The 12,430-nt window shown below is 34.9% G+C and overlaps 1 protein-coding gene across 1 annotated transcript in view; it reads right to left on the minus strand.

Moving 5' to 3' along the window:
- LOC140144343 (beta-1,4-galactosyltransferase 5-like) overlaps positions 1-11,542 on the minus strand; it is a 32,661-nt gene extending 21,119 nt beyond the window's left edge. Inside the window, exons 1-2 of the mRNA XM_072166168.1 lie at positions 11,048-11,542; positions 10,629-10,638 (exon numbers count right to left, since the gene is read on the minus strand). Of these exons, the coding sequence (XP_072022269.1) occupies positions 10,629-10,638; positions 11,048-11,542 (505 nt within the window). The remainder of the gene's footprint in view (positions 1-10,628; positions 10,639-11,047) is intronic.
- Between the last annotated feature and the right edge of the window lie 888 nt (positions 11,543-12,430).

Here is a 12,430-nt window from a genome sequence, read left to right on the forward strand (position 1 = left end):
ATTATAACTCTTTCAGTCACAACGCCTCATGTTCTTGAACTTGAGTTGCGTCACCTTAGTAGTAGTACTATGTATACAGAAAAGAATAGGAACTCTTTAGATAAGTATCATCAAAGTTATGTATTATAATTATTAATTGAATAGCAAGATTATTACACATGAGGGGATTCCAAATTTTGTAATATGATCAAAAACAACATTTGGAAAGTATTTGCCGACGGAAAAATATTTATTAACGGGAACGTTTACAATATGATCAGAAAGTTGAACAAAAGAGACAATTTTACTGCACAGTACTAGTCTTCTGCTGTTTACCTCTTTGCATTCAAATGTACAGGATGACGTATAGGTCTCTTGAAGCTGTTATGGCGGCGTGGAGATGGTCACGTGCGTATTTCTAAATACGTATTTCTTAATATAGTCGAAGCATACTGTCAAAACATGTGATAATCAATAAAAATTGTCATTATTAACACGTGGTCATTGTTTACTTAATCACATAATTATTGAAACATTGATATTCAATATTTCCTGTGACCAACAAGGTAACAAGAAGTGAAAGACCAAGAGTTACATCTGTTCAGTGGCGTACCGTGGCGCTCCTACCCAGGGGGCTGCAGAAAAGGTAAATTTTGCCGTTCAACAGCCCGAAAAGGTTGGCCCAATAATTTTATCAACAATTTGAAAAAGTGAAGAGCAAAAAATCGCCACTCGCAGGAGACATGATACTTGTATATCATGTAGGGCTATAGTGCTAATTATATTTTTCCTTTGTATTAATTGATCGATAAATTAGATAACTCGGTCGAAGTTTTAAAAAAGACATAAATAATAACGGTCAGTTAATGAAATGAAGAAGAAGTTTATTTAAGCGATGTCTACTTACACTTCAAATCTATTGTATTCCACCATTGTATTCTATACATAAATCGTAAATTTCATAAAATACTAATTTTTTAATATTCTCTACCGCCGGCGTTTTGCAATTATTAACATTAAAAATGTTCCAATTCTCTTACAATTATAGACTTATACGTGCTTTTTAAATATCATTTTAGCAAATTGCGAGTAAGAAAACTATAAACTTATAAATTTAATATAATTACCGTAAAACCTCGTCTACAAGCATATAGAGTGCTTCTGATAAAAGCTAAATTAATCCAGGTGCCATTATGGAATTAGAGCAAATAAATTATAGATCCAAGCACATACAAGCAAGTATTATTGTAAGACCAATCCATTGTATTGGTATATTTACGTAAGTATCGTATTAATTTAACTTTCATCAAAGACACTATATATGCTTGTAGACGGGGTTTTACGGTATATCAACCATCAAAAATATATACGCAAAAACACCCTTTTTATTTATACTTCACAAGTTCTACTTGAATTATTATAATTAGGAAAATATCGACATACCGATAAACAACAACTATGCACTTCAGAAGTGGCCAATATGCTCTAATTGTAACCTTGTTATAAAACTTAAACCTTGCTCTATTAAATGAGGAATTCTTCCGCTGAGAAATTCTTAATTTTATACTGATAGCCCTTATAGTGAAACCTTATCTTGGTTTCTAAAGAGAAGTATTTATAATATAACCAATAGTCACGCTTTTTGGTTAACAATATTCAAAACTGTGAATATCAAAGTAAAAAGATTATACCGATCATATCGGCCTTTTGGTAAAGTTCGGTGGCTCTGAAAAGAGCCGTTCATTCTGCGGTTCGAAACCTTTTCTATCTCTTTTATAGAATCTACTTTCTCGAAACCACTGAACTTGAAAACCGTGCAATGTTTCAAATACGTGATTTTTCCATAATTGAACACGTATACGGTAAAATTGAAAGCTCCTCGTACGGTGCGCCACTTTTCTACTAGCAACGCAACCCTATGACAAATTTCGTTGGTTGAGGAAAGATATTGCGGGTGCCACAAACAAGGTCTCCACTGAACGGAAACTAGTTCTATCATTCTATGATTTGTTTTCGAAAATAAAAGCCTATTCATTTGAGACAGGAATTGATTTTTCTGACAATAGTATCGAAATCGAATTGTCGTCCATAACAAGAAGGCATGCATCACGATTTTATAATATCTATGTAGCTATAATATTTGAGCATGTAGAGCCACATTGTTTCCTCGTGTAATGTATAAAATATTGAATCTACTACAGCAAATCTTAGAATAACAATTACAAGATAATTATATACAAAATTATATGTCATACAATTTCGAATTTTACCAAATTTATACAATTGCATAAAATACAATATTACAAATACAGTATAATCAAAGCAAACACACCAACGTCGTAAAATGTAACCGGCACATAAAAGCGTAATAACCCATCAGCAGAGGAGAGGTTTCCAGCACTTGCACTCAGCAAGATCACCGTATAGCAGCGTTGATGCAACTTTGATCTGGATACGCTATGAATAGCAAGTGCCGCTTCTAGCAGCCTTGAATGATAAAATAGTATGCAGGACTACTCTTTTACAGGGCTGTCAACTTTTTGGAATTGCTTGACGTGAGACAGAGCCGTACCGGGATTTTGTCGACTACAATGATCATTTTGACGCATGATTATTGGAGCCATGGCTTTCGAGGATCTTAAAAAAGGGGTGGGGTGGGGGTAGGGACAACAAATTATTTTGACGATGCGTGAGATTTTACTCACCAGCATTTTGCGTGAGATTTACTACCTAGGAGTGAGATTATACTACCTTGGCGTGAGAAAGTGACCCAATGCGTGAGACTCACGGCCAAAGTCCTATTGTTCGGCGAGATCTGTAGAGCTGGTATGGTTTAAGTTGGCGGGCAGCTCAAAGCATACCTCCACGTGGTAGACGTCATGGGTAACAGCTGATACTGCATATTTTGCTATTCACTTCACTTCAATTCAAACGCATTTCCGTTTAACATTTGAAAAACCAGCCTATTAACGTGCACGTTTCTTCAATCAGTTATTTAAACTTTATAGGAAATAAACAGCGTTAAAGTAAAGGTATATGTGACAATAACAAGTCATAATGTTTCTTTCACAAACAAGAACAAATACAGTAAATCTGTGGGAACTCCCTATTACTTAAATGTCAATGGGGTTAAGAAAATGACAATTTTTTCTAATCTACTTTAAATGAAGTATGCTATATTCAAAATTTATATTCCCCTTTGACAAAAAGCTCATAAAAACAAAACGACGAATTAATTATTATTTTAGCACAATGTCACTACGGCCCTTCGCACTTGCTTTTGATTTTATTATTTCTGCCCACACTCAACATTGAGAATTGCAAAATATCTAATTATTTGATTTTTACTAGACATTTTCTCGGTTAAATAAAATTTTAATTTTATTAAGTTGCCATTTTCTTACTTTGATCATCTTAACTATGATGTTGAACAAACAAAGAACACCCCTGCAATTCTGCATTATTATCAATGTATAAATCAGCCACAATTGCAATATCTTTAATCCGCAGTGCCAAAAACGTGTGCTCTTAATACTGGGCTGTGACCACTAGTTCCAAAATAAAGAAAATAATAAGTAATTAGTAATTAGTAACTAAAAGGTACATCATCCTTTTTTTAAAATACCCAACAGGAAACTCTGAATCAATAAGGTCCGAATGAATGTAGCTCATATATAAAGCATTAAAAAATACAACGATCAACCTGGTACAACCAAAATAAAGATGCCTTCTTTGCCCTATTGCATTTTTGTGACCCACCATGTATATACATACAATTAAACCGTTCCTCTTTCAAGATTTAGCATTTGAATATGTAACTGTACTCACAGTCAGCGCTTTTGACGCAGTACCTTTTTTCATGGTACAACCAAGAACAGTAAAAAGTGCTCGGCGATATCGCGCATTAGTTGCGCTGTAAATAAGTGGATTTATGGCCGAATTCAAGATGTTTAAACATCGCCCAAACCATCCAACTATGTACAAATGTTCGTCATTTAATTTTATACCGAAATTGCGGGCAAAAAAGTAATACATTTGCATGAATTGATATGGCATTAAACATAAGAAGAAAGCTATACCATTGATCACCAACATACGAGCTACCGAATTCCGCACCTTATTTGCCTGAGACTGTTGGTTACTTACGCCATCCCCCTTTTCACCAACGTCTCGTTTGCTGAGACGGTGAATGATCAAAGCATACAAGACGGTATTGAGAACGAGAGCCACGATGAATGGTGCAAACTGAAAGATGCTTGCTATATCAGTAAACTCAGGAGAGACTGGTTCGCAAAAGTTTACAAGAGTCGGTAAACGATGTTGATATTTTATAGGCCAAACAACGCAATACAGGGAATGGTCTCCCCATGCTGGTGATACAGCAGACGTTAACAGCAGAGCCGTAAGCCACATTACTGTGACCAATGTGGTCGTTCGCGATTTGTTGTTTACCATTCGATGTTTCAACGGGAAACAAATCGCAAGAAATCGCTCAATGCTGATCAAAGTAACCAAGCTAATGGAGGCGAAGTAAGGGAGGAGAGGTGAAGCTGATGAAATGGCACATTCTATTGTATTTTTCCACGGAACACCCCGGTCAAACTCTGAGTTCCAGATGAATTTATAGAAAATAATTAAAGGTGTGGCCATGATGAACATCAAATCAGCGCAAGCAAGGTTTGCGAGATAAAAGTTTGTCAACGTTCGCATTTCACGAACTCGAACGATGGTCAGCAGAAAGGCTATATTTGTTAACAATCCGATGACCGTAAATATCGGCAAAACCATGCGTATCAAGGCTTTATCCGTCGGTTTATACATAAAGAAACCTTCGATGAAATCATCTGGCCAATAGTACAGAATAGTTAATTCACTTTGTGCCGGACAGTCTGGAATGTCATATGGAACTTGAGTTGATGTATTCAATTCAATTGACTCGTTGACGAATTCGTCGTAAGAAGTGTTACTTAAATGTGAATCAAACGCTTCACGATTTTGATCCATTTTCTTTGCGTTAATGAATAATGCGAATGATACAAACTCGTAAAATGTAACCTACTTTAAAAAAATTAAATATAGAGGAAATGTTTCGATATAATAATTATAAAATAAATGACATAAATTTTCTATTAATTGGTACTGTTTATATGATTAACTCTTAAGCGGTTCGATCCAATGCAATTAAACAGCAATTTCAACGCAAATATACCATATACACAAAATAGAGTATATGCATACACCTTTGGAAATTATTTACATATAACATTATTGTATATATATATATATATAATAAATGAAAATCAAGTAAATGGATACAAAACCAACCAAGATACAACTTAGATTTAAAAACTCAGAACACCCGTACTATCAGTGTTACCCGTGTCACTTAAAGAGAAAGCCCCACTTTTGGTTCAAGTTCCTTGGGGAATTAGTACAGGTTAAAATGTATCCATGTAAATTCTGTTTTGTCTGTCATCAAAGTAACATGTGTAAGTCAGTTCTTCTGTGGAGAACTGGCCAGACGGGCTTCCTGTTTAAGGTTTAAGTGAAGAAACAACGCTATCGTTCAATCGTTCACGAAGTGTTCAAGTATATCGTTTCCTCTTTATTTGCAGGTTGCATCCGAATGTTCAGTTTTGCGATAAACGATCAACACATTCATTCTGATACCTCGCTATATTCTATAAATCCGAGTCCACGAATTAATTTATTTGATACGCGTCAGTCACGTCTGGGGTTTTCCGACAAATAAAATAATACCACATGAAAGAACAGATAAAATAACTGAAAAATGCTGATAATAGTTGGCACACATCAGCAGATTTCAATGTGCAGATGTTGCTTACTCAATCTGAAATTCCATTATGCATGTTATAAAGTGTTTCCAACATGAAACATATCCTGTTCTTTTGCAAGTGAGTACTAAATCCTTACAATACTAATGCAGGAGTCAAATCAGAGTTAGTTAGGTAGTTTGATAGGTTCCAGATAATTCACTGAAAGTTAAACGTCAATATATAGCCTCCTTTAACGCATCAGTCCGTAGTGCAAATGACTCAGAAAATTACAAATATTGCTGCTATTCCTTTTTGCATGATCAGTGCCAATCTGATTGGTTGGTTGTGCTCATTGTGGTATTCTTATGATAATATATATATGAAAATCACAATGTTCTATTTCTTCATCTCAGTGATATTGATCACGATGTTGTTTTAGTATTACACATAGTGAATAGAAGAACTCAAACTACATTTTCATGAATAGCGCCTTGTTTTTGACATAGATTGGCACGATTGTAGTTCATTTAAAAGAACAATATGACTTTGTTTTTCCAAGTTGTGTGTCTAAAGTCTTCTAACATTGTTCTCCGGTTGATATCAATCACGGTGTTGCTTTACTATCACACATAGTGAATAGAACCATTCAAAGTATATTTTCATGAAAAGCGTCTTCTTTGCATCATATATTTGCAGCAACATTTACTTTATTTTTCCAAGGTTTGACGTCTACAGTCTTTTAAAATTGCTTTCCGATAATTCATTTCATTGAGAAAGATTCAGTAGAATGATACTAACCAAGATATATTTTAATTCGTGTCAAGAATCTTGTTCGCTCTGGTGCTGGTGTTCCTAGATGTTTTTTAGAACTGGCAATACTTTCGTAAATGCGGCAACAAGAAAGTTTGGTGACGTCATCAAAACCATACAAAAAAGTGTTGCCGGCTCTAAAAACATCTAAAAACAGCAGTACCTGGATAAACAATATCCTGACAGGAATTGAAATATACGTATATGTGTCAGTATCATTTTATTGGATCTGAATAAAATAATGCTTTCCGATTTTTTTTTCAAAATTAATGTATAAAATTCATCGCTAGCTTTAGTTTCCTGCTCTGAAGTAAGCTTATTTTGACTCTTCTCTAAATACTTGTTTTTAAATCAAATAATGTGTATGATGTTATAATCATATAAACACAATTAAATATTTGGCTTGCAACAACATACTAGTATTGTTTTTATGCAGCTTCGTGTCAATAACACCGTTGATTAAAGTACACTCACTAGGACAACAAATAATCATTGGTAGTAAAATGAAACCTCATAAAAGAACATTTGCTCCTTTGAAAGTGTGCACTTGTCCATCTTGATCAGTTGAAAATCATTCATTTTTTTATATTCAATTCCGTTTATATCTGCAATATCACAAAAAAATGCATATTTTAACGTTACCATGGTTACTCGTGATTAAATGTAGTATACAAATAACCTGCATTCTCACAATTCCTTGTAGTAAACGTCTACAACAATACCATAAATTGATAATAAAATTCCACTAGCTCTTATAACTGTCACGGACTTAAATCAAATAATAGCCGAAGCCTTTTTTATGGACTAAATTATGCATGGACTCAACTTTCAATTAAGCACGCTGCTAAGCAAGAAGTAGTTCAAGTTCAGCTGTAATGTCATATTTTGCTGTTTCATAGAGTTTGCGAAATGCAGTTTGCGCTTCACTGCCCTGCTACTTTATCACGAACTGCTACTACACCAACAGTTTCTTGAAACGATATTGTATACTGGGTTCGATTGTCTACACTCTACAGAACTACCAAGCTTTCGCCGGAGTAGCTCTGACTTCTTCAGGGAAGAAGTCAGAGCTACTCCGGACGAAAGCTTGACAGTTCTACTTGTCCGACGGCGAACCCGCTAAAAACCCACTAATTGTTATGAATTCCCGTCATAAAAGCCTGTCCCACAATTTAATATTTTAACATCTAAAGCAAACATAGCCATGACGCTATCAGCTATCACATATCTTTTGAATTTTTAAAATTGACCACTCCAAAATAATTTTACGAAACTATATGTACCTCATTTTCAATCCATTCAACAGAGTCAAATATCTATCAATGGCAATAGACGCCTCATGCGCGGTGATTAGCACTCCGAATAAAGATCATTGATTAATATTTGAATTTGTGGAAAGATTTGAAAATGTAGAGTGTTTCGTAAAATTCTTATATTTTAAGAACGGTGTGGTCAATTCAAATAGTATGTGATAGCTCATTTATTCATTAACCACATCAGTTATTTAGTTATGTTTAGTTTTGGCGATAAAATACCCCGACGATACAAGTCGTTCAGAGACACCCTGTGTATTTAAAAACAACAACAGAATTTTCAGGTTTTTATCATGGAGATTATTGCTATTGTGCATTTGTGTGAATTTGGGTAAAAGGTGATTTTGGTCTTGAGTCATTCGGCTCGTAACAGTGTATTTTCAAATGCGAAACTAATCAGTGCAATATCCCTCGTCATACCTTGATATTTCCCGTTATGTCTTGTGATGTTTTACCTATTTAGGGGTAGTGAATCCTTATGAGGAGAGTAATACATTGGTATGGTTGTTAACAAGATTGGACCAACTTTGAAATTTCACCCCTGCATAAGCGGCCATTTTGGATTTATGCAAATTAGGCACTGTTCCACTATGGGGATTTTCAGGGACTTTTGATGTGTTATTTAATATGCTTTTCTGAAATGAATGGTGATTAAATGGATTCGGTTGCAATTCGTGGTGGGTTAATCCCTTGTTTTTCTTAATTTGATTGGCCTGCAGAAATGATCAGATATAACATAAATTCGCCGTAGAAGTGGTGTAATAACCGGATTAACTACACTCTTATTTCAGAAGTTAAGATTGCACTGTTTAAGAAAGATAGTTTACGATTTTAAGCAATATCTGTTTAAAGGCACACATTTTCTTTTAAACAATTTGGTTTAACAGGTTTAAACAGAAAAAGAGTTAAAGCCTTTAAGCAAGTGGTATATTCTTGAAGAAATTCATCAGGTTTGTGTGATACAATTAAGAGAATGTTTTTCTTGTCAAAACCAATTTAATTTTACTGACCTGACAGTTTCGGCCATCTTGGTCGAAGGCCATCATCGGAGTGATGGTACTTGATCCTTCCTTCTGGTTGATTGGTCACCAACAGTGGGCGCACTAGCGCCCAGAAGTGGATCGTATACGTGACTGAGAAAATGGCCCCTCATCTCTGTTCATGGTGTTTGGAGCCAATTGTGACACTACTTATGTGGGTGAGACAGGTCGTCGTTTTGAAACCAGATTGGGTGAACATATATAAGAAGGAATCGGACAAAGTAGCAAAAAGTAAAGGTATCTTTACTAGAAAAACCAGAAAACAATCTTAAAGCGAACAATCCAAATCAGCAATCGCAGACCACGAAGTTCAGCATAATCATGTGATCAACTGGGACGGCGCCAAAATCCTCAACAAAGAATGTGATTCGGGGGCACGCCGCATCAAAGAATCCATGTGGGTAATCCGAGCGCAAGAAGGCTGTAAGTCCAAAAATGATAAATCGATCAATATCGATCAATATTACAGATATTTACTTGGTTGATATACAAAATGATTCTTGTTGCCTATACCCATTTTATTTATTTATTTATTTACAACATGTTTACCCAGGGTAGCCCGATTCAGCCGAAGCTGGTCTAACACGGGGCCCTGCAAAATACATAAAAGGAATATAATTATAGAGAATTACAAAGAATATAATTATACAATTTACAACTCAAGCCATTATTAAAAGATACATTAAAAGAATATAAATCTCAAATACATTTGTACAGTTTGCAATAATTATTAAAACTCACATGCCATTATTAAATGAACATTGATCCATAAAAACATCATATAAAACACATAATAACTCAGTAACATATATATTTCAAGATGTTATTTACATTATACACTATTTAATTAAAACTGGTGAAAATATACATTTTTGTAATACCGTTTAAAAGTTTGCACATTTATTGAGTTTCTAATATCATTTTCAATGTTGTTCCATAATTTTACACCACTGTAACTGAACGATGATTTAAAACATTCTAAGTCATATCCATGAATTGAAGGTGGCAAAGCCAACTGACCAGCAGCAGCCTGTCGTGTGTTAACATTGTGAGTTGTACATACATGGTTAAACATTTTGCAAGATAATGTGGCGCCAGGCCATCAAGAGATTTATAAACCATTAGTGCTTTAAAATAATCATTACGAGTGTGAAGCCGTTCCCAACCAAGAATTCTAAACATGAAATCAGATGAAGTTAAGTTGTTCACGCTCAAAATCACTCTTGCACAGCGTTTATGAAGAACATTAAGTTTGGAACTGTCATCTTTAAAACGACCATACCATGAGATATTGCAATAGTCAAATATAGGCTGAACAAACGATTTAAAAATAACATTTAATGTATCAATTTCAAGGAAAGGTTTCAGACGTCTTAATAGCCCAATCTTACAGAAAACCTTTTGAATAATACTATTAACTGATCATCAACAACAACACCTAGGCATTTTGCCTTTCTTACTCTTTCCAGTTGTTTACCATTAACAAATACAGAAAAATCTTTCTCATTAACATTCCTTAACTTACTCGCAGTTCCAATCAACATAACATTTGTCTTATCAGTGTTCAAAAACAATTTATTAACATTCAACCCATTCATTATTGAATCAAGATCAGAAGACAATTGAGCAGATATATCTTGGGCGTCCTTACCACTGACGGAGAGTGTTGTGTCGTCAGCATACATAGATATTTGACCATGGGAAATTACTTTGTTCATACTGTTGAAAAATATAAGGAAAAACAATGGACCTAGTATACTGCCCTGGGGACACCTGTTGAAACAGGGCGTGAGTTTGACATAGTATCTTTAAAACACACTCTCTGGGTGCGGCACGATAAATATGAACTGAACCACTCATGTGCAGTGGCAGAAGCACCCAAATTTTTAAGTTTACTGAGCAATATGTCGTGATTGACGGTGTCGAATGCTTTGCGCAAATCTATAAACGAAACACCAATTATTTTACCAGAATTTATACTATTAGTCCAATCATTAACCATATTTAACAAACATGTTTCAGTAGAATGAAAAGGCCTAAAACCTGACTGATTTTCATTAATCAGCTTGTTTTCACTTAAATAATGATACAAATGTTTATGAACAGCCTTTTCAATGATTTTGCTCACAACAGGAAGGATGGCAATTGGCCTGAAGTTGTTAATTGACATATCACCACCTTTGTGAAGAGGAACTACTTTAGCTTCTTTCCATAAATCGGGAAACACACCTGTTCTCAAAGACAAATTCATAATGTACACAAGGCTGCTCAAAATAGCAGGTTTGGCCAATTTTAAAATTTTGCTACCAATGTCATCAAGACCAGTGGCCTTTTTCTCACTCATGAGGTCAATTTCTCTACAAATAAATTCACTTGAAATAGATGGTAAATCAAGTACGGGATTAGAGCAATCGCCAGTTGGTTTATCTTCAACATAAACAGATTCATCATTACAAATAGTACCATTGCTATCAACAAGTTTAGCAGCAACACCTGTAAAGTACTTATTAAAACCATTAGCAATATCATTAACACTTGTACACACCTCGTCATCAATAGTGATTGATGAGGGACTAGGAGAAGCTTTGTGAGGCAAAATATCGTTAAGCGCTTTCCACATCATCTTAGAATCACCAGCATTTTGGGACACACTTTGCTTACAATAAGTTTCTTTTTTTGCTTTACGAATCATTAACCATGTACCTTTTGGGTTTTGAATAATCGTGTCTTTATTAACAAATGAGGTCTGCTGGTTCCGATTATAACATATCTGTTTTTGTTTAGGATATAGGCACAGGGGTGAAATAACTCGTGCTTTAAATGTTTTGCGATTTGTATATTTATTACAAGAAGAATAAGGTTTTATATTGTTTTTAATGATAAACGAGTGTTATTAGCTCCCGTGTCGGCATATGTGAATATTTACATCTCAGTGGTAAAAATCTTTGTTATACAGACTTGACATTTAGTATGGAATATTTTTTCGAAAAATATCAAGACTGGTCTGGAAGGGTCTGCATAACCCGATTGAGCTAAATATTAATTGGGGTGTGTCGGGATATGGTGTAAAATAATTGTTTGAAGGAAAATGTGCTTTCCATGAGTTTACATTATGGTTCTCATAATGTAGCGAATCTGCCTAAAATAGCGGATTTAGGGAGGCTGAATTTGAGCTTTGTGGGGGACACAATTTCGGACTTTATGCAACATTGTTCTGTTATTATCAAATTTATAGGGGTTTGAGGTGATATTTTTTTAACTTCGTCACCAACTGGCGTTCATCACAGCTGAATTACACTAACAATGTACCGATTTTTTTAACATGGGAGGAGCTTAATATATGGCTTTTAAAAGTGGTACGTACTCTTGAAACTTTGATGGCCTCCCTGAGGTCAAATGTTATAAACTTAAGGAACAAAACAACTGCGCGGATTCTTGGTTGTCCAATGAACTCACGCTGTTTCTTTGTGTACAGTAAGTTTATAACATTTGGCCCCAGGGGGCCATTAAA

Source organism: Amphiura filiformis, unplaced genomic scaffold (assembly GCF_039555335.1).
Source record: "Amphiura filiformis unplaced genomic scaffold, Afil_fr2py scaffold_50, whole genome shotgun sequence".
NCBI lineage: Eukaryota > Metazoa > Echinodermata > Ophiuroidea > Amphilepidida > Amphiuridae > Amphiura > Amphiura filiformis.